This window comes from Zonotrichia albicollis, chromosome 2 (assembly GCF_047830755.1).
Source record: "Zonotrichia albicollis isolate bZonAlb1 chromosome 2, bZonAlb1.hap1, whole genome shotgun sequence".
NCBI lineage: Eukaryota > Metazoa > Chordata > Aves > Passeriformes > Passerellidae > Zonotrichia > Zonotrichia albicollis.
Genome location: NC_133820.1, coordinates 111870102 through 111893239, shown reverse-complemented (window position 1 = coordinate 111893239; position 23138 = coordinate 111870102). Strand labels below are relative to the sequence as shown.

Sequence of the window (23138 nt, the reverse complement as noted above, 5' to 3'; positions counted from 1 at the left end):
TGCATCCCTGGAATTTTGCTTAAAGCTTTGGAGTCAAAATCATTCAGGTTCTCCCAAGGTATGCTAGTTTCTGACAAGACCTTTACAAAGTTTCACAGGTTCATGACAGGACCCAAAAATGTACAGCAGCTGCTGCAGCTTTCTTAAGCAGTGGGCCATTAGATCATTCCCAGGAGATCTGTCATTGTGTCACCTGTCAACATCAAAGGAGAAGTAAAGAGTGAAATGTGCTTGATGCAATTATCCACAGCCTTTTCCCTTTCAGAAGGTGATACTGCTGAGAGTGGAAAAGGCTAATCTGGACAGGCTGTTCCTTTCTCCTGACACCAAAGAAAAGCAAGGTAGTATTCAGACAGACTACAATATCCACAGGCAAATAAGCAGTTAGTAACTTGCAAGGATTTGCTCGTGGCAGGATGTTTGCTATTTACATTCGTCTTCTTGTCATTCCCATTACAAAGTCTTCAGCCTGCTTGCTTCCTAGGAAATTGTTATGTGATAAATGACAAGAGCATCTCTTGAAATGAGCTTTCTGATAAACAGGCTATAAGTGACTGCAACTTCAGGGCATAAGAGCTACATCTTTGTAATGAATACCAGTTAATTACTTAAGATCAATTTTATGAATGTTTGCTACTTGTCTTCTCACAAATAAAAGAGCTCTATGTAAAGGATAGAGATTAAATATGTTCTCAGATATACATTATTACATTGTACATTAGTACAATGTACATTGTCAAATAAAAGAAAAACAGCAGCAAGTAAAAAGGAAGACATATTGGCAAAGTCTTCTACTATGGCCATTGTGGGATGGTGTTCTGGTACCTTCAGTGTGTACTTGCCACTAATCCAATAAAATATTCCAAAACTCCCTCTTAAACTTGGTATTTCTTATTTATTTCACGGGGGCTAGCAAGGAGTACTACAGCATATGAAAGAGCTGTTCTTTTTCATTGGCATTTATGTACACAATCTTTGATGCAACACTTGGCTGCATATCTGAACACTTGCATACTCAAATTCCCGCTGGATTATTCGCAACACAGCTTTCCTTGCTCAGAGGTACTATACATTCAACCTAGCTGAGTTAATGGTCTCCTTCCTATAACTGGCAAACTCCTACAGCTTCTGTGCACATCTAAATAATTAGTCACTGCCCCATCTAGCATTGAGGCAATTGCAGTTGAGAGATTTGCTTAGTTTCTGAAATTCATTCCCAAGCACACATCCCCAAACCCCAAGGAAGCCCATGTGAGCTGCTTACCACTGTCAGCGCCAATGTAGCTTTCAAACAAGCTTGCCAGGAGCTTGTTGGAGGATTTCTGGAAAATGCCTACTACAGTTTCATTAAGCGGGTCCTTGTTCTTCTCAAGCCACCCAATGATGTTGTAGGGAACCTACAGCAAGGCATTGAAAACAAACCAAAGGTTGCCAATGTTCCCCTCAGAGCAGCCAGTGGTTCTTTGCAGTTCAGCTTGAAGCCAATGACTTTTTGTGAAAAGCTGTTCTCAAAGCAGTACCAGCTATCCTGGTTTTCATCACTTCCCCTCCAGTTCTCTGCTTCCTAATTCCCAAACCTCTCTTCCTAATAGTGAATTCCACACACTTCTTCCAAACTATCTGGTCCCTACATCTTCTCACAGACTCATGTGGTTATCTGTGAAGATACCACGTGGCATTGGTGTCCCAGGAACGCTATCAAAAAGTGCTGAAGTATAAATCACACAAGTTATAATTTAACTTCAAAATAGCATGCTACACTGGAATAATTAGGGTTTTCTAATGGAATCTTAATGATTACAAACTAACTCCAGGACTTTGCCGCAGCTCTGTTTAGTGGGAGAATATGTTCCATTATCAGTACCACAAGGGAATAGAAATTCGAATTTTTTCTGCTGAATGATTTAACAACTGCAGATAAGTACCAAAATCAGCATAATTTCTTTTAATAATTACAAAATTAGCTTAATGCTCAATTATAATTTGAAATTAACAGCATCAGGTAAATTCCTGCTCTGCTATGCAGGCTTCTTATCAATTGTAGTTCGATTAAAAAATTCCTGTGACCCTCTCAAATTATTTCTGCCTATCTGACCTGAAAACAGAACTTCAAAACTGGACAAGTTTTGGCTCAGGTATCGCAGTACTGGATTATGTTCTTGTTCACCTCATCAAGAGTGAAACTGTAAACTGAACCACCACATCAAAGTTAAGCACACTTCTTTTTGCTATTTTGACACACTGGTCCTAAAATGAGTAAAAAGTGATTTCTTTTTTTTTTAATTGTCCCTTGAGTTAAAGCAGAAATTAGTTAATTTTTCAGAAACCAAGGTGAAAAGTTAGATGCTGCTGCTGTTTAATTACTAGACTTACTCAGATTGGAGGAAAAGTGATAAAGGCAAAGCAAGGCATACTTCCAGGAAAAGTACTATTAGCCCTCCTCAGTTTATTTCATTCTATTGGTACATCTAAGGAGCAGATGTCCTGGAGTCTGGTGGCAACTTACTCTGCAACTTACAACTTACTTACACTTGTGCAGAGTGAGTAGATATTTGTTTTTACTTCTCACCTTTCCTTTCTTCCCCTCTTCATCCTTCCCACCCTCCCTTGTTGTGTGCTACAGGCAAACCCCACCTGAAAGACCTCTGATACAAAGTCTGCCTGCCAGCAGAGGACTTACTGCACCAGCATAATGGAGGAGTTCAAAGTGGGCTTCATATTTCCTTTTCTTATCAGGCCTGGGCTTCTGTAAATTGGGTGACTTGCCAAGATGGTTGTCGTAGAGTTTGGATTTGAATGTCATATCTGTGGCTTTTGGGAACATGCACTCCTCTTCAAGGATAGACAGGATTCCCAGTGGCTGTGGATTTAAGAGCATCTTTGTTGGGAAACGTTTAGGCTTTCTGCTTTCAGTAGCTATGCAGCCTGAAAGTTTTATCTGATGAAATGTTAAGCCTGCCAAATTTCTTCTTAACCTGAGGATGAAGTTTTTGACTATTCTGTAAAAACAGTAACCACCCCATTGACTATTCAGTATGTCACCTTTGACTGTTCAGTATGTCACTTCTGCCTTAGGAGGCTTTATGAGAGAAAGAGTTTGATTTATCTTTCAGGGCAGCTGGACAAACTAGCATTTTATCATTCATGTCTCAGGAGGAGATGAACGAACCTCCTAGCACTGAGCAGATTGGTTTTGGGGGATTAGGATCATGCACACATATCCTGCCCTTGGACAAGAAAGTGATCAAATAGAAGACCACTGAATAATCAGACTTTCTATTTCTGTTGCTACAAATTTCCTGCATTAGCATTTCTTGCATTACCATCTTCCTGCTAATGCAAGATGCAAAATTTCATGTTTCCTCACAGATCAGCAGGGTTAGATACTGTGCCATAAAACACGGTAGAAAGAGATACAAAGGCAGGTTATACAGCAGAGGACAGCTGTCCCTACCAGGACCACATTATACTCCCAAAAAAAGAGAAAAGGAAAGGCATATCCCATGCTGAGGAAGTGGTGATAGGTTTCTTTCCTTTTCAGGGTAGAAAGAGCACAAAGGACTTTGCACATCAGCATGTACTTCTCCTGTGAGAAAGAGGAGTCTCATGGGAGATGTATGGGGCACAAGACTGAAAAATTGCATTTGCCCTGAAAAGGTGATGAGTTTGATGTTAAGCACATGTGGTACAGACTCAACTGAGGAACAGCAGGGACAGAGAAAGAGAAAAGTGCAAACCAGGGAAGATGATGCAGCTATAGAAATTACCAGTTACAGCTTGTTGGCTGTTGGCTCTTTAAGGTAGAATTCCAAAGGTAAAGCTGAATGGCCACAAATACTGATTTTCCTTTGATTCTGTATTGCAGGTAGAAAGGCAAGAAACTTGTCATGCTGTTTATCCTGCTCTGTTCACTGGGCCATGAAGACACATCCATCAGTCTATCCAGTGAATACTCCTTGGCATGTACGTACCTTCTCGATTAGATCAATGCAGGCCTGCAGGTCCATGCCAAAGTCAATGAATACCCACTCAATGCCTTCCTTCTTATACTCTTCTTGCTCCAGGACAAACATGTGATGATTGAAAAACTGTTGCAGTTTCTCATTAGTGTAATTGATGCACAGCTGCTCAAAGCTGTTAAACTGCAGAAAGAGAGAAAAAATTAAGCATTTTCATTGCAGGTAACTTGGTGGAGCAGCAAGAAGGAAACTGTTCACAGCCCAAAGCATATGAGATGATGTTCCCAGGAGCTATTGGCATGTCCAGCCAAGTGGTTTTTTATCTATTAATGAAAAAAAACCCAAACATGTAAAATCATGCACCTTATTTGCCTTATGGCTTTCTCAGCACTTTGCCTTCTGTTCATTTAGAAACACCCAACCAAGAGCTATCTCTTGGCATTTTTATGTCCTTCCAACCAGTCCTCACATACTAATACTCACATCAAAGATTTCAAACCCAGCAATATCCAGGACTCCAATGAAGAACTGTCTTGGCAGCTTAGTGTCCAAGGTCTTGTTGATACGGACCACCAGCCATTTGAACATTCGATCGTACACTGCCTTAGATAAGGCCCCAACAGCATACAGAACCTAAAATACACGTTTTAGAGCACTGCAGTGGGAAATAAAATTCACTGGGGAACACAAAGATTTTGGCGCAGTAGACTATTTCAATGTCTGTGTACAGTTTAAATGAAATTTCCCAATGCTTTGTATAATCACCAAGGTATAGTTAATACAACACGGTTTCTCTTATTATCTCTGCTGAATTTCATTCAGATCACTGCAAAATACATGGATGTCTACCAACATGTATGATAAAGTGCTTGTGAAGTACATCTTTGGAAACAGCTGGACAGCAAGTTCCAAATGTTTTAATCCATTATAGTTCTGTGGAAGTAAGGTAGCAGAAACTAACAGCCCAGAAGCCAGCTATGATGTCCTGAGCTACTGCCAGAGAAGGGTGGAGGTTTATGCTCATGTTGTTGATTGACATTTTCTTCTAATTTTTGAGGGATGCTACGGCATGAGCAGGCAATAGGTAAAAAGTCTGTCCAAAGCATTTTATTTAGCTTGTGCACGTCTGCATCATCAGGATACACTTCTCTGTAGTGGTTTTCTACTTTCTGAGCCTGTACCACAGGCTGTCTTCAAAGAGCAACTTTTATTGTAACCAAAATGCTGCAGCATCTTCTATAATATAGCTACAGCTGCAGCATAGCAACCCAAGGACTCCTTTTCCCTTAAATCAGAAGACAACTTTAAGTGGATATTGCCTTTAGCTGATTGAGGTCACACAGAGATTAAAAATTACATGAATAATGAATGAGCAATGAGTGAGTGAATAAATAATCGGCTCAAATCTTCTAGGTAGCTATCCTCATCCAGAATTAGCTGTCAATCCCCATGTGGTTTTACTGCACCTGGCTTCCTGGAGTGCTGCTAACACATCAGAAAAACAATTCTATCAAAAGTTGTGCTGGACAGTATTCCTTTGTCAGTCTCTTCCCTGGTTTCCCTCAATTTCACCATGTATTTCCCCAAGTTTGGGCATATAAAATGAGAAAAGGTACTAGAGGCTCATGTAAATATTTCTAGCAGCTGTCTGTCTCTCTGAGATGTTACAGGCAAATCCTCTAGGCTTGCAGGACATGTATCCAAATATCATGAAAGGGTCTCCTTACCTGTTCAACACTTTGACCTTTGGTCACATACTCATTGCCAACTTTCACTCTAGGGTGCAACAAACCCTTAATCAAATCAGAGGAGTTGATTCCCATCAGGTAGGCAGCTTTGTCAGCACCTGGTCAGGAGATTTAAGGTTTCAATTGGCTTTAAACTTCTACATGGAAACATGCCCAGCTAAAAAACCATGTTAAGTACATTCACTTCAAAAGACAAATTAGATAAAGGCCAGATTTGTGTTAGGTATGCCTGTACTCTCCCTTATGGAAGGTCATCTGACTACTTTATACCCCAATTGTTGCAAGAATCTCAGTTAAGAAGCTCTTCAGGTTTAGGGAAAAGAACATATCTCCACACAGGTTATAGACAGTTTTAGATGTAAGACAAAATAAAGAAGCAGGACCTGTAATCATGAAAGAGAAAGTTAAGGCAGTAGGATTTCACAACCTTTTTGTGCAAATGGTCTCTAACATGGCATTTGACCCTGTTAGTCTGGCTGTGTTCATCTCCTGCTGAGTAAGGTTATCCACCACTGAATAAGCCTTTACAAGTACAGCACTCTTGGCTGATCAGAGTGTGCAAGAACAAAGCAAACAGGCAGCTACTTCCTCAGCACAGTGCCTGGTACATGCCAGACTTTTGAAGCTGAGGAGCAATTTTAGGTGTTATTCTTACTTTCAGTGCCATCAGCCTCTGCCTGCTCCTCTCGGGGTCTTTGCTTGAATTTCATATTCCCAAAGTGCATGATGGCACCTGTGAGCTTGTAGGAACCAGCCTTCTCATCAGGCACAAATCCCAGGATGTCCATGGCTTGCTGGGAAAAGAAAACACAGGCATATTGTCACTTTCCTGCTCAAAAGCAGTGGTGCTTGCAGCCCCACAATCTACCTTTGCAGGGCAGATATCACTATCCTGCCAAGGGGTGTTATCACCCAAAGCAGCCACTGGAACATCCTGGAGACCCAGCAGTGGCAGGGGACCCAGGGGAGAGCTCTCCTCATCTAGCATTTTATATATAAAAAAATTATAAATGTGGACATTACATGGAGCAACACCAGATTCAAAAGTGTAACAGTTGACCAGACCTTGTGCTTCACAGTCTGAATGTAGTTAAGACCCAATCCTGCTTTTGCTTTAGTCCAACAGTTTCAGGGACAGAAGTCAGGCTCCTCCCAGTAGTCTTCCTCCCCTGATCTAGGAAATCCAAAGTCATATCCATACAGACTTACATCTGTTGCCAACAGTTCTTCTCCATCGTCCAAGTTGTCCACTGTAACTACTCCTTGTGAGCAGAAATGGTAGTCATATGGGTTGGTAGAGATCAGGAGCATGTCTGTAAAAGAACTGCCAAGGTCAAAATTGCCGTCCATTCAGGTTATCCTCAGAAATGGAGATGGAAAATTCAAATGTAACCTACATTTGTCTCTGCACTGCTGCATTGTTATGTTGTTTTTATTTTAATAATTGCAGGGCAGAAACCAGAAACTCTCCTGTTCTACTGTGTTAGTCTGAAGATGTAGAGAAAGTGAATAAAAAGAATATGGAAATACTGCATATTAGCATCTACTGTGCATACACATCTATTGAGCATGTATTGCAGCATATTGAGTCCATAATTTCCTGTATAGTCCTACTTTTTGCCTTCATGTTTTTAGGGGTAAAAAAATCCCATCTAAATAGAGAGGAGAAAAAGATTTTAGTATGATCCAAGACAGGGAGTATGGGCATGGCTCTCCTTTTTTATAACAGATCCAGAGAAGAGTGACTTTCAGCACCCTTTGCAGAAGACACTTGGCTTTTGATAAACAAAAGACAGAATATGGCTTGCTCCATTGTATCAAAATACAAAAATGCAGAGTTGTCCACAAAGCTAGCTGCCTCTAAAAGTACAGACAGAATCCTGCTTCCTTAAATCAACTGAAAGTTTCACCTACATTCCCCAAACCAAGGTCTGGTCTAGATTTCAATCTTTTTTATGCAGGCACACATCTCTACAAATCTAAATATGTGGCTATCATATATCATAAATAAATGGCTATCAATATATGTTTATATGAAATCTTATTCTCCATTATCTTGTCTTACTTTGCTATGTAGTCACTCTGATATAAATGACTTTATGTTCATCCATAGTTATTGACATTGATACTTATCCATATTTAGATATGGATGTGTTTATATACAAGCACATACATTTCTTGTCTACAAAACACATGCCTCTCTTGGTTTCAGCCTCTTCAAGAGTCTGCAGACATGTTCCTGCTGGCCAGAAAGGTGTGTGCTGTTATGGAGCACACAGAGAGTTTATGAGATACAGTGTTTTCCCAGCACAGGGATTCTCACAGGAATCTCAGTACAAAGCTTCCTTGAAATCTTTCCCGTAATTGCCATTAATTAGGCCACGTAAAGCTTAGAGTATTAGGGATTTGACCACGCACTGTTAGGATAGTAAGGCTTCAAAAGAGATTATGATTGCTATGGCTTAGTGGGAGTGTAGAAGAGCAATGAAGGGACCCTCCAACATATTTTACAAAATGTGTTCCTTAAGAGCACAAATTGAAGTCAGCAAACCACGTCACTTAAATAACCAGTGAAGGTTTTATTCAAAGCATCTCGGCCCCTCTCTGCCCTTCTCCGGAGGGTGTGTGGGACCACGCTGAGCCAGGGGAAACTTGAAAGGGGTAATCACCACATAATCAGCAGCAGGCAGCTTTGAACATTCTCTCCTGCTGCACAACATGCTGGAATGTCAGTTTTGTCACTTGGGACAGAAAGAGGAAACTAGCTTTTCTTTGTGGACCTATAAGCAAATCTTCTCATATGTGGAAATCTGGATAATTAAAGTTTTATCACCACAAATGCTTTGGGGGCATAGCATTTTCCAGATGTTTTGAGACCTTGGATTACACAAATTCAGTGTGACACTTTTTGCCTTTATAGTGCTATGTTTTAAAAGTCCTGCCTGAGTCTTATTCCCGTTAGATTAATCTGTAATAAAAGAAAAATGGTCTCTGCTGCTGCCACTGGAACAACATCTCTAAAAGATTGTATTTGACAGTGGAAGTTCAGATTCATCAAGTAGAAGCACAAGGGCCTTTCTGCACATGGGTTTGCCTCCTAATCCCTTATCCACTGTCTCTTCAGTTTTACGCTCATAAAAGCTGTGGATCTTCATAATGCTTACCTAGTAACTCTGGTTTCTTTCCTGACAGGATCTGGTAGAAGATGTGATAGTCTCTTTCACCAGGTTGCTGGAAAATCACTCGGGATTTCTCCAATAAATCTAGTCACACAAAGGAAAACACAGTGAGAAAGGGTCTTGCAGCTTTCAGATGAGCAATTGTATTTTTTAAAAGGAGAGAGTTTGCTGCTTACAAATCTCAATATCAGCAGATGACAGCTTGCCTGTAGTTCCAAAATGGATTCGGATAAATTTACCCTAATTCACACAGAAGAATATTCTAATTAGTGCATATAGTATACACAGAGGGAAACAAAGAATGCAGTTTGAAGGCAATCATTTGGCCCAAAGAATCAATTTATGCAAACTCCTTGGCTTTGCATAGGCATATTTTCAATGAAAAATATCAAACAATGATATTACTGTCTTCCAAGCCTAAATCTGTACATAGAGCTATGTAATCTGCTTGTGGAGAAAGGATAACAGTGTACTTATCTGCCAGGCTAAGATATGGCGAAGCACACAGCTTCCAGTTGCATGATGCAGGTTTACTGTAATGCAGGACTCAGAGCATTAAGCCTGGGCTTAAGACACACAGGCTCCTTTTTTGACTTCTCCTCATTTGCAGTCCCAACTTACATGCACTTACTTATGTCAGAAGAGTGCTGTGATTTTACACAGCTTTGCCCATTAAATTTACATATCCATTTCTCCCAATTCATAAAAAATTAGTAGTTTTCATTTAGTTTCTCATATTCAAACACACAAAAATAATTAATTTCCCTTCCAGCTGACAAGCTCCTTATACAACTGTGTAGCTCTACAGATGCTTACAACCTCTGGTCCTCTCCATCCCTTCCAATTTAATTTTTAACAGGATTTGTTAGGGAAGCATGGGCTCCAAACTCAGGTTTGTCATCCTTATGCCATTCCTTTCGGACCTCTCAGACAATGTCAACCAAATGTGGCAGAGGCAGAGCTCCCAAGAGAATTGCTTTCCTGCCAACCTAATGGAGAGGAGGAGAGCCCCAGGGTGATGGCAGCACGGAGGGACAAGCAGGGACAGCTTACTGAGCCAAAAAGGGAAACCTAATGGCTCAAGGGTAGGAGCACTGCTGCAGGGTGGGTTGGCACAGGGGAGGATGTGGGAGGGAGCAGGGGCTGTGCTGTATTTCTGACACTTAGAGGCAAAGTACAGCTACTATAGGAAGTATAGGAAGGAGGAAAGACAGCCTAGTGGAAAAAAGGGTAGGAAAAAAATGCAGAGGCAGTTCTGAGGAAGAGCTACCACTGCTGTTCAAAGGGCTTCCTAAAACTGGGTTTTGCTTTTCTTCTGTTCATTTTAAACAATGTAAACAGTTTAAACAATTATTCTAGCTTGATCTTTATTTCTCTTCAGGTTTTTGTTAGATCCTACTATGTTATTTTTCCACTCTGGAAAACCAATAATTTTAATGGGAAAAATGCAATCTATGAAGGGATTATGACATAGTTATTATTAACGGCCACTGTTGAATAAGACGTCACTGGATGATGCTGCAGACTTACGAAACGTGAGGAATTGTCATTTCTCAGGGTTTTGGCATTTCCAAAAGCTTCTAGGGCTGGGTTTGCTTGAATGATTTGATCCTCCAAGGTACCCTAGAAATTAAGGTTGAAATACTATTGAGAAACCTACGGGCCACAGACTCAGCTGTCAGCTCTAGTTCAGCCATGCATTCACTTACAGAGCTGAGCCTATGTAGTGAAGTGATTTGTTTAGCTTCACCCCAGGGGTGACACAGTGGGAATGGCAGAACAGCAAGACCATCAGTCAATTATGAGTGCTTTAAAAGGCCTCAAACATTCTGCTGCTCCCTACTGTTTGGCTTTGCAGATTTATCTCTTGTGCCATCTGCATGTGAAAGAAATCACCTAGTGTACTGCAGAGCATGTGGGGACATCCAGGGAATGAGGAATGTGTGTAGGAGAGGGATGCTGAAGAGAGTGACAAGCACTAGAATGCATTTGATTTAAAAGCACTCAGAGCTGTAACATTTGGGATTCTTGGAGATGAGAAAAGCTTTAACTGTTGCTCGCACAGAGTTCAGTTTGGGAAGTGGATGACTTTTCCTGACAAGGCTCCTGGAATCATTCCCTATTCACCCAAGAACCCCACAAAGTGAAATGCTGAGGCTCATGGCACATCTGACAGAGCCCAACACCAATTCTGCAAGGTGAAAATGAAACAGCAAAGCTGATGACTTACCCCAGTTTTCGTAGCTGGCTGTTGACAAAATAGGAACAAAATGGAGAGAAAAAAGAGAGAGAATGTGAATACTAACACAGAGAACAATATAAAATTTAACAATTAGCAAGGTTAGCTGTCTCGTGGGCACCAACACACCAGCAGTGCTTTTTGAAGACTTCAAAAAGCACGTGTGGCTATTACTTTGCATTCACCATACATCACAGTGGTGCAAAACCAGATATTGCAGCTGGAAGATGTTTCATGTAGTTTATCAGGACAGGTTGCATTTTCATCACCCTTTTTTACCCCAAAATTATCCAAAAGTTCAAGTGGGGCACAATCTTATTGCCTAGAACTTGTCTGTCTGCATTTATGCTCTTTTATTCTTGCTACCTAGCAGCAGTCTCTTTTCTCTGTTCACTCAGTTGGTGGTTTGTCCATCATAGGACATCTCTGGAGCAAAACCAGGCAGATTTCCAAACAGTAAGCTTGGGATGGGAGCACCATTGTTGCATGAGCACAGCAGGTTTTAGACACCGCAATGAGCACCAGCCTCATTGCATGCAGGAAGCTGGCTCTGAACAGCTCAACCATGTCTTAAGAAAGCCTTGCAGGCCTCAGGAGAATGTATATTAGAGTTTGATGACGTGAGTTCTGTGCACAGATTTGAAGCGTGGCTGAAATTTTTGCCTTCTAAATACAGTTCACAGGAATCAGTTAATTCACCACAAAAGAGCACTGAACCCTTCAAGTTCAATGAAGCTCATAGCAAATAAGCTCATAGCAACACAAGATAAAAAGCAGCATGAATACAGTATTCATTGTAACCTTAGAGAGCACTTATAAGCAGAACAGCACTTATCCAAACAGAAATACAGAAAAGCTGATTGAAAAAATATCTTTTGTCAAAGCAATCCTTTTTTTGTGGACAAAAAGGCTTTCAATGAAACAGATGTTTTGATGAGAAGTTATAATCCTAGTCTTTTTGAAGACTATTTTCCATTTGAAAAAAAATTTTATTCTTTACAGCCTCTCCATCTTTTGACCAGTTTTAACACAATCAGAAGGATATTTAGCACACACAAAAACTGAATCTCCTGAGGGGAAAAAAAAAAAAAGTGGCATCAACAAGCATCTGTCCAGAACCAGGCGTGGTGTTTCTGCTCCATTTGGAGCATGGTAAGTTCATGTGTGCCTTTCTCCTTTCAGAACAGCATGCTCTCAGAACTGCAGTCTCGTGAGGTTAGTTGGATACAAGAAAGAGGGGAACCCTGGGAGTCTGAAATGAGAGAGCCAGCAGCAGACTTACATTCTTTTTACCAGTTTCACCCAGGGCTGCCACTGTGGCAAAGTACTGGATGACTCGTTTTGTGTTGACAGTCTTGCCAGCGCCAGATTCTCCGCTAGAGGAAAGGGGAGCAAACAAAACCATTGCTCAAACAGCTGCAACTCATCCTTTCAACCCTGTCCAGCCAGCTCCTCCCGTCAAGGTTGTTCTCAGACTCTCTGACTCTGGTGCCTGCAGCCTGTTGCTCAGTCATTTCTGTGGAAATACCTCAAAATGACTGGATGAAGAGGTGCAGTCCTATGAGAGCAGTAACTTGTTCTTCATACAGGTGAGCTCAGAAGTCCTGTACAAACCCACCCTACACCGAGCTTCTTTTAGGGACATGAAGTTTAATTACAAACATCCAGACTAACTCACTGGGGTACACATATCTACAGTTAATGAGCTAGAAAAAGCAGAGGAAAGCTGCTGTTATTTGCCAGCATCACCCAAGAGCACTTGTAACTTTGTAGAGACACCCAAGTCTCCATCCTTTCATGCTTGCCAGGAAACATCACACCTGCTCTTTTGTGCCTTGATCATCTCTCCCTCATTAGATGTATCTACACTCTGAAACATAACTTTCAGCAAGAGTAACCACACTGAACAGAAGGTGTCCTCTGCATCCAAAGACGACAGCCACGGAAAGGCCAATCCTGCAAGGAGCAGTTTTAATTGCCTGCTGAGTTGTTTTCATGCCTACATGGAATGTTCACCAGATGGGGATCAGAAGTGAACCAGACTCCATCAAACCTTTAGCTACTCCCTTCTCATGGAGGCCAAGTTAACCATAAGATGGCCAAATTGACAGTTACTTGGTTCCAGGTGATTTAGCTGAGATTTTAAGAGTCAACTTGTATTTTATCAGGGTTTTTTTCTTCAAAGTTTTTCACAACAACAAAGTCTCAAATCAGTCAAAAAAGAAGAACTTACGTGATCAGCATAGACTGATTCTCCCGATCTGTGAAGGGGAAAAAAAGAAAAAAGAAAGAGACACTTAGTAGGGTGTACAAATCACTTATTATAATTGCAAATGGGTACCAGAATCAGTCATGCAAGGACAGGAGAGAATCACATGAAGCAAAGACAAAAAGATAAAAACTGGCTAGAATGATTTCCAGAAGTGCGAGTTCCAGCCCTGCCCCGAATCCTTCTCTTGTGTTTTGCTCAAATTGGTATTAAATACCTGTCAGTTGAACACATTCATCTGTGTCTGGGAAACTATAATAAAGAAAGTAATTTCCTGTTCTGAAAACATTTATTCTCTTAATCCTGAGTGCGTCTTTGCTCATGTCGCTCATGTCTGACCTTTCTGCTCCTGCAATACTAGATCAACCCAAGTAATTTTGCTCTTTTTTTTCACAGGCTATTCCTTAAAATGCATGCATATTCCTCTTCAGCTGGCCATGCTACTGGAACTAAGCAGTCTATTGTCCACGCCTAATTGCCTGATCAGAAACAAGCATTTATTAGAACACTCTGCAACCCTAATATATTATTAATCATGTTCAGAAAACACTAAATCATGGCAGCTTCCCAAGTCATTAAGCCTAAATTCCTCTTTTCTTTTTATAATTCCAGTCATCATGGCAGGCAACATATTGAGCAGCCTTATCTGATAAAAGAGCATCTCTGCAGCCAGACACACATTCCCTCTGCCCGGTGCTTTTTGACCCCTCACAAAAAGGTGCTTTTTCATTTTTTTAAAAGTAAGTGTCAGCACTATGTGTTCTGGTCAAGTCTCTTTTGGATTTATCCTGCTGCCTCGCAGGCCGTGGTGCGAGCACATCGCTGCTGCCCTCTGCTGATAAACTCTTTTTTCCCCAGTAACGCCAGGATCAGGGCGTGGAAATTTCCCAGTGAAATCTGGAGTTTGATCCACGGGATCGGGGCCCGGAGCCATGGCAGCCACCACGACACTCGCGCAGGTCAGGGTCACGGCAGCAGTGTGACAGGGCCAGTGTGACAGACAGCCACAGGGCTGGCCTTCCCCGGCCTGTGAGCGCACACATCTCACTGGCATCGTGACACGGAGGGCAAACTGGCTGGAGGGCTGGTTTTGAGCTTGGAAAGCACTAACAGACCTCTGGGACCTGGCCCCATTTCTGGATTCATTCAACTCAGACAGCTAAATTTGTGTACCTGACAGATGGTTACCAGGAATGCCACAGGAACAGGCAGGGCAGTTTAGAAATGAAATAAATGTACGGATACACACATGTATATAAAATCATCACAGACTGCCAAGCCGCTGTTTCTTGTGGACTATTTTCGTGTTTGTTCCATGCTGCAGAAGCTCTCACCCCCTTCCCTGCAGCACAATCACAGCAGCCTGACTGACAGGAGCAGGCTGGTGGAGGCAGGCAGTGGCACTTACTCCGCAGCATGTCGTGGTACGCATTGTCAGCGATGGAGAAGATGTGGGGAGGAGCCTCCGAGCGCCGCTTGCCTTTGTATGCAGCAACCACCTCCGATTTGTAGACAGGCAACCACTTGTAGGGGTTTATAGTCACACAGAATAAACCAGAATATGTCTAGAGAGTAACACAAAGCCAGAATGAAAAAATTAATTCATGTGATAAGGCAAAAAGTCTTAGTTAACCAAGCAGGATGTGGCATTGCCAGCTGTTGATTTAGGCTTGAATTCTGAATTGAATTTCAGACTTTCTAAATTTCAGAAGTTACTGATCTGCTAAGTGACTTCCTAATTGCAATTCATACCAAAACTACAGATATTGAACAGTTTTCAAATGGGGAAAAAGGATTTTGAGGTGTCAACCTGAAATGAAAACCTTGCCTTCAGTAAAACAAAAGAGCAGCAAATAGACTTGTGTCTGATTTTGTCCCTTGCTGCTCCATGGGAGTTGTTACCTCTTGAAAACAGACGTTGCAATGGAAAGTCACAACTTCCCTGTTTGAACTCCATTTTTAGGAGGAGAAACAACCTCCCATTATTAATTGCATGCAAGAACCTCTAGAAAATTTCTGGTGGGTGTTCAAAGAGAAAAATCACATGATAGTGTTGTGCCCCAAAGCTGTGGAACCTTTTTCAGCTTTTGGAGATGCCAGGTTGGTAAAAATCTCTTTATAGTTGCTCTTTGGATGATATACATCAGTTCTCTGGGGCCTGGTCACTCCGAGGAAGAATAAGCTTTGAGTTGTAACTCCAGGCAATTGGTGTCAGCTGGTAACTTTTCAAGTACTTAGCCCAGCTTGGAGCAATATCTTCAAAGAAACCCAGTTATCATATGGGCGCAATCACTATATGCACATAGATTATTGAGTTCAATTAAGTTCTAAAAGTTTCAGGTGAAATCCAGGTCCCTTCCCCTAAAAATAGCATTAGGACATGCTCCTGAAGGGCTTTGGCATGAATCCCCTGTCCTGTTTTCTAGAAAGAAAAATAATCCACCCCTCCCAGTAAACAGATTAAGGCATGATGCCAGTTTAATTTTCTGCCTATTCTGATCTGCAAACAAAGCTATGCTTTAGGCCCTACATGTTCATGCAGAGGTTATTAGAGAAACACAGAAAATGTTTGACAATGAGAATTTAAATGGGTAATGTTGGATTTACTCTTCTGATGAATACCAAAATACCGACCTAGGGTTGGCTGGAAAAATCAATGGATTCCTTTGGCTGATTTAAAACACAATTGAATGCAGCTAACTGGGAGCAAAAGAAATCTCCATGGCTGGCGTTGACATAGATTAATATTAGAAGATGAAAAATAAACTGAAAAATAAAATAACCTGGTCTCCCCACCACCTTTACTTAAAAAAAATGTTCCCCACCACCCCTTTCCTAGGCAAGCAAGCAAAACTAAGGAGCCAGGCACCATCTTACTGATTCAGTTTTGTGTTTGTACTCAGTTGACCCTCACTTTTGTGACTTATCAGAGTTGTAAAATGAACATGAACACATATTCACACACGATGTCAGCACTTGAAACGCAGGTTGCTAAATCCACCCCTGCAGTGGCCCTTACATAGATCATCCAGTTGCTGTAGCGTTTCCTCAGGTTGTACAGCACAGACGCCTCGTTCAGGTGGGTCAGCATAGACATGTCCTCAATCATGTCGAATTTGGGAGGGTTCATGGTCTGCACATCATCTTCTTTTATAGTCATGGTCTGCAAAGACAAACAAATACAGCAACACTGGAAGATACTGGGATTCTCTGTTGCTTCATACACCTTATGGAAGAAAATATATTTTTCCCTCAGCAGAGGAAAGTTCTTCAGGTCAATCTCTGCCTATGTGTGCAATACACTGTGTTTCCACAGGTATCAGAAGAACGGGGGAAGGCTGAGATGATAAAAGTAAGAAGCAGGATGCTATGGCTGCAAAGGAAGCCATGAAATTTGGCTAGAGCCTGGGTTTTTAGCTCTGGGCACCAAACCAGAACTGGCTGGTTGCAAACCTCCTGTCACAGCCCTCCCCCGGCTGGGCGGCGGCTGATGCTCACCCACCCATGACTGCATTGCTGGTTTTCCCTTGGTGGATTTTCATGTGTTATCCTACCCTGGCATCAGTTACTGAGCCTTCCCATTCACAGCCCATCTCATGAAACAGGCAACTGAACTGAAACAAGAACAATTCTGTAGCTTGCAGTTCTGGCCCTGTTAGTCACAGATCAGACAAAACCAGTTTTGTACCCTTCCATCCGTTGTCTGCACGGTCACTTTGCCTTCGCTGGTTTCTGTAATTTCAGCTTCAACGTAAGCTTTCTTTTCATCAGGAACCCAACATTTCTTCTTCCCTGTGAAATTAAGAAGACTGAGGGTTCACAGCCTTGCATCAAACAGCAACACCATGCCTAGCTAAGTGAGATTGCTGGATTACTTTTTCTGCAGAAGTGGCACAAAACCTCTGGCATAGCAGCAGATTGGCAGTGCTGGGAAGCTGTGTGATGAAGCAGAAGGCATAGGGCTCCCAAATGTTGTCTTCCTTTGAAACTACTGCTCGGCTTCCTCTAGATCCTTCTAGCACAAGGTGTCAAAATATTTCACAAATGCTGGCTAAGCCTCAGCCTCCATGGAAAAACCATAATCATTATCACCAGTGTGCAGATGGAGGAACTGAGATTCAAGCCCAAATTGAGGCATTTGCTAAAAAGTCACACAGAGAATTTTGAACTGTTCAAGGAATCCAACCCACATTATTCAACTGCCATCTATCAGATTTAAACTTATTCCTTCTCTTTCTTCTGAGTATTGTGTTGAAAAACAGCAATATTAATACCTCACATTTAGTAATGTATGTGCCTTTTTAGAGTTTGGAGCAGCTGCACAAGATTTTAGGTCTTGAGTTACAGCAACTGTTGTGAATCGTGAAAGGCGGCAGTTGTTGATGAATTCACACTTACTACTGAACCTCAGGGCTCATAGAAACTCGTTTAATGAAAAATAAATTATGGGAAACTAAAAGCTAACATCACATTATTATACAAGCTGCAAAGCAAATAAGACATCTAGTCAGGCCACAGAAACATCAATGTTTGTTGTTTTTCTCTAAAGCTGACAGAGGGTTTATTCCCCTTTTAGCAGAGCAGTACCAATACACCTTGCTTCTAAATCTAGATAAACACTTACTAGTCATAGATTGTTTTTCATTTTTACTGTCTGGGAGTTTTTAATAGCTTTGCAGAATAAAGGACCCCAAATTTGGTTGAACCAACATCAGCAGCACAGCAGTGACAACGGAGGCTTTTCATCCTGCTTTGCTCTGCATTTCTTTGACTCCATTCATATGTAACCCTTACCCCTGTGAACGAGCCCATGGCAGCACAAAGGGTGTGAGTCTGCAACTCACCATCGAAGGCCACGGTCTGAGCCTTCATCAGCTCCTTCTCACTCTTTCGGAGGTAGGGAGCAGCCTCCCCAAACTCTGACATATCGACCATCATCTTGGCAAGGGTTCAAGGTGACACAGCTCACAGAGGAAAAAGAAAGGCACCCAGTCTACCAAATAAAGAGGGGGAAAAACAAAACAATCATCTATTCTGTGAACAATGTCAGGCAATATAAAAAGCTCAGCATAACATGGCAGGTGGCTGATCAAAGGGATGATTAATGTTAAACACAAATGCCTAACACAGATTTGGGACTAGACTGTGAAATTCTTGGGACTTTTAGTGAAATTCTTCCTTGCCTCCATTTATTGAAAGGCTTCGAAACCTCAACACTGGTCGCAGTTATCTCCACAGGAAGATTTTGTCTCTTTTTTGTGGCACATATGGTGCTTAAGAGCAGGAGGGACCACTTGAAGCTGTGATTTTAAAAACCACTTAGCAGGGGCCTCCTCTGGCCCCTTTCAAAATAGCCTGGAGCAAAGGTATGCTCTCCCGCAGGTCTCCTGGGGCTGTGCCAGCACCATGTCAGGCAGGCATTTTCTGGGAAACAAGGAGCAAGACTTCACTGCTGCAGAGCTGCAGGGATGCATGCCCACGCTCTGACTGCAGAAAATCAGCACTGGAGCTGGAAACAGCTCTGCTCCCTGCACTTCTCCGGTTCAGGAATTAGCAGGACAAGAAGAGCAGGACTGACACGGCTCTGGGAGGTCCTGTGCTGGTGCTGCTCCCTCTGAATTCACCAGGCTGAGCATCTCCCTGCAGTAGGGCATGGCTTAGGGCAAGTGCATCTGAAGAATTGGTGCAAGGGCTTCATATGTTTTCAGACTGCTTTGAGCTTATCAGTCCAGCTTAATACCTACACTTGTTATCTCAAATGACAAGGGCACAGTGTTTAGGAGTCTTTTTTCATGAAAGAGAGGGCAGGGGACATGGGTCTCAGTGAGACTAATTTGCTGTGTTTGTACAGCCAAGTAATTAATTTGTTTTGTACTCTCTAAAATCATCAAACAGATATGATGGGTTTCTTTTTTTGTTTATTTTTTTTACAGATTTTTTTACTGACTTCGACATAAATACTTACACACACATAAACTTCTCAGCATGTTTCCCAGCCCTTGTCTAAAAGAAGTTGCACTGCTACAAGGTGTACACACAGAATTTTAGAATTTCAGGGATTTTTGTTTGTTTGGGTTTTTTAAGTCAGGACACCATTTGACTACTATTTAAAGGTGCATAAGTGACCCTCAGGTTAATTTCTTCCCTTATTTCATTTACTGTGCAATATGCAGGCCAGCTGGATAGATTTTCAAGACCCCTATCAAGACAGACACTGTAGTCTTTCAAAATTTAATTCAATTTATTTCTAACAAAATTCTGGTAGAGATAAAAACTCCTCGTCAACCAAGGCAGATTTTTTTGCAGCATGTTCTTCCTAGGGAACATAAAGCCCTAAGACAGCAGAGTTGCCAAAGCGTTACATCCAGCCCTCTCCCAATGCTGCAGTAAAAGCTTGATACCTTCTGCCTTGTTGCTGTAGAGCAAAAATTTTCTTTCTCAGAACTAGCCTAATTTTTTTTCTAGATTTTAAAGTAATTTTTTAAACCTTAATCTTTTTAAAGTTTTATCACATACTTAAGCACAAGAATCACCAGTTATTTTATATCATCTGAACTGGCTAAAATTCCCAACTGGAGACACAACTCAATGGCAGAGACTATCTCTCCCTAAGTGTGTCTCATCTCTAGTGGAGCAATGAAATCACATCAGTTCAGACATTTAAACAGAACATCATTAGAGCACATAAGTGTAATTTCACATTAAATGTGCAAATGCCAGAGGGACCCTCCAGTGTTAATCTCTAGGACCCAAGGCAGCTCCCACAAGTCCTAAAATACACTAAAGTGCTCTGAATCACTTTTGTGCTACCTGGCTCCATTTGCAGACCTCCTAGGGACAGTTCCTCAGCTATCACCTCCTTATCTCTTCCTTTTTCCCCCCTCATGTTCAGGGTGGACCCTACAGCGAGTATGTTATGGTGTAAAGCAGCATTGCGGCAGCTGGGAGAGAACCCTTTTCCTTCAGCAGCCCAGGTGTTTGGAGTTACGGCAGTGGCTGGAGCCCAGGCTGTGCACACCCTGGGGTGCAGAGAATTCATTGAAGCAATTCCATCAGCAGATACAAGAAGTGGGAAATTTTGTTTTGTTATGGATGCAAGATTATTTTTAAAATGCACAATAGTTGGGAAAGACAAGGCTAAAGCTAAAGATGTTCCCTTTCAACCTGTTGTAGCCAACAACAGAAAGAGCCAGCCCTTGTATATCAGCTGTAGGAGAGCCTTGAAAATGCCTGCTCCCTGTGGAAAGCCTATACTATTACACAGAGTGAAATGGCATGCCCAGGACCAGCAATTTGATGGTGCATCCAGGCTTGGAAAAAAGGGACTTTGTCTTTGCCACTGCGGTGGCACTGCCTGGCCTGCAAAGGGAGCCCAGTAATGCTCCAAGGGCTGTAACTCAGGCTGGATTAAAGAATGCCTCAGACCAGCAAGCTACTTAAAATTGCAAATCGTGAATAAACCATCATCTCTCGCAGATGATAGAGACGGCAAAAAGATGACTTGCAGGCACTGGCTAATCATTTCACTCAGATGCGTAATTACAGGGGACCTGACACTTCCCTAAGTGGTTATTCTGGCGGGTTGAATGAATGCACTGATGTTAGAGAAGAAACACGTATTTGCTATTCTACCATTCGAGCAGCATCCTACAGTGACAACCACAGGCTAGATATTTACTGATTCTACTACTAAAACTTTAAGCCACATGAAAACCTTAATCATATATCAAACCCACGGTACAGTATTAGAGCACAGCACCCACACTTAAAAGTGAGAGAGGTTGGTACTCACCCTGGAGAGCACACAGAAAGTGTCACTGCTCTGCCTGGTCCAGGCTTTATATGCCCCTATCTCAAGGTCACCGCTGATAAGTGTTTAAAGGCATCTGCAGTTTTCCCCCATGCCTATATTTGTCTGCTGGATCCCAGCTGAGGAGAAAATGAATGCCCAGGGAGGGGACACGTGTGGCTGTGCCCTGACAAAGGGGGCAGGAATGTCAGTGAGGAATGGCACTCTTGGTCCTGCCATCCCTCGCCATGCTTTCATTCTTGCTCCATGACTTCATGGAAGAAGCCTTTCCTGCTTCTGTGTTTTCACTAGGGCAAGATTGCTTTTCCAAGTGCTTCAGAACTTAATTACCGTGGGTTCGTGGGTGTGGGTGTGTGGGTGTGGGTGTGTGTGTGTGTAAATTAAGACTATTCAGACATGACTCCTCTGGAATATGAAAATCAAAGCTTTTTGCACCAGGAATAGGTGATTATTAAGGGAATTTGGTTATGTGAGCCAAATTCCCTTCAAGCAACAGGGCTAGGCAGTGGGCTCTCGCATTCCAGCCAAGGGCTTTAAAACCCCTTTTTGGGCCCCAGGAATTTTAAAACCAAGACTATAGGCTCAGGTTTGGAATACACAGGTGTTCCCCAGTTTATGAACAAGTCAAGACAGGAAAGAAATCTAAGAATGTATTGAGTCTGCCCAGAAAGTGAATCACAGATAAAGAACAAAGTAAGCATCAATTTTAGTGAGCCCTTTACTTCAGGAAACTAATTTATGAGTCCCAATTTAGGCAATGTCTGGCCTTTTTATTGTAAACTCATTTTTCCCGTGAAACAAGCACCATGAGTAACTCAGGTCTCATTTCATTGCAATCCATAAATAACAAAACAACTGACACTGCCAGACTGATTTGCTTTTACCAGTACAGGTAGATATATAGGTTTCCTTTGGTTCTAGCATAAGCTGAATATAAAAGCAGAAAGGAAAATAAATACTGTGAATAATGCTTGTTGGCCACAAGGGAAGACAATATATTTGTGCTCTACAAAACTCAATTCCAAGGAAGCAAGGAGGGAGCTTATCCACAACTTCATTGAATTCCTAGATACCCACAGGAACAAGTGGCTTAGTTTGTGACCAGGCAAGAAGAAAAATGTCTGCATAGTGATTCTGCTATTTTTAAAGCTGTTATGCTGATGACTGGACAGGACAGGTTGTACAGACAAACTTGGTTTGTAAGAAACAGGAATTTCTGGAAGTGATAGGCTCAAAGACAGGAGACTGATGTGGCAGCTCTGAGGATTTGAGCACTTTGGTAACTTGGTATTTTTAGCATTTGGGGAATGCAACCAAGAGATAGAGAATCACTACTGCTGTGCTAGAAACATGCTCACCTCCAGACAGACTGGAGAAAAGAGTGCTCTACTAGGGGGGAGAGACAGGGATAAGAGCTAGGGATGAAGCTTTCCATCCTGGTCTGGATTCATCTGTGAAAGGAACCTGCACTCCAGCTGAACACAAGCAGTTTGTGTCACATTCTAGACCTTGACTAGCTGTCACACTCACACCAGAATTGCCGCCTAGCCTGCTGCTTTAGAGGTGTTTGGTGCCCTGCAGCACAGATGTGTGTCGGATCTAAATCACCATCTTTTTGCTTTATATCTGGCAAAAAAGAATAGAGAGGTGGTGATTTTGGCTGCTGAGGTGAACAGTGAGTGGTTGTGTAAACTCAAGCAGATGCTCCTGATCACATAATTGGGAACAAGGTAAATCACAAGCATCACCAAGCTTTATGGACATTGTTAATCTGCTGAGAAGACTGAGAATATGATTATTTCAAGCCATGAGGATAAAAACTGCTGATACTCTCTCCCTCTTGCTCCTCTCTCACATAGCCAGGAGCTTTACTTCCAAACACAATATTCTCATTTACCACCTACATTGCTTAGAAGAAGCCATCTTCTTACAAA

The 23138-nt window shown here is 42.0% G+C and overlaps 1 protein-coding gene and 1 long non-coding RNA gene across 2 annotated transcripts in view; one reads left to right on the top strand and one right to left on the bottom strand.

Moving 5' to 3' along the window:
* Nucleotides 1–21325, bottom strand: part of MYH15 (myosin heavy chain 15) — a 45430-nt gene extending 24105 nt beyond the window's left edge. The window contains exons 1-18 of the mRNA XM_026795499.2: nucleotides 21187–21325; nucleotides 18239–18387; nucleotides 17083–17186; nucleotides 16414–16557; nucleotides 14803–14959; nucleotides 13359–13386; nucleotides 12408–12501; nucleotides 11117–11134; nucleotides 10417–10509; nucleotides 9063–9126; nucleotides 8872–8970; nucleotides 6917–7020; nucleotides 6363–6501; nucleotides 5687–5805; nucleotides 4443–4592; nucleotides 3972–4142; nucleotides 2681–2860; nucleotides 1265–1397 (exon numbers count right to left, since the gene is read on the bottom strand). Coding sequence (XP_026651300.1) covers nucleotides 1265–1397; nucleotides 2681–2860; nucleotides 3972–4142; nucleotides 4443–4592; nucleotides 5687–5805; nucleotides 6363–6501; nucleotides 6917–7020; nucleotides 8872–8970; nucleotides 9063–9126; nucleotides 10417–10509; nucleotides 11117–11134; nucleotides 12408–12501; nucleotides 13359–13386; nucleotides 14803–14959; nucleotides 16414–16557; nucleotides 17083–17186; nucleotides 18239–18332 — 1891 coding nt within the window. The 5' untranslated portion in view covers nucleotides 18333–18387; nucleotides 21187–21325. The remainder of the gene's footprint in view (nucleotides 1–1264; nucleotides 1398–2680; nucleotides 2861–3971; nucleotides 4143–4442; nucleotides 4593–5686; nucleotides 5806–6362; nucleotides 6502–6916; nucleotides 7021–8871; nucleotides 8971–9062; nucleotides 9127–10416; nucleotides 10510–11116; nucleotides 11135–12407; nucleotides 12502–13358; nucleotides 13387–14802; nucleotides 14960–16413; nucleotides 16558–17082; nucleotides 17187–18238; nucleotides 18388–21186) is intronic.
* Nucleotides 2677–13646, top strand: LOC141728272 (uncharacterized). The gene is made up of 2 exons (XR_012579172.1): nucleotides 2677–3963; nucleotides 12308–13646. It is a non-coding gene; the product is annotated as an uncharacterized LOC141728272 (long non-coding RNA).
* Nucleotides 21326–23138: the final 1813 nt, after the last annotated feature.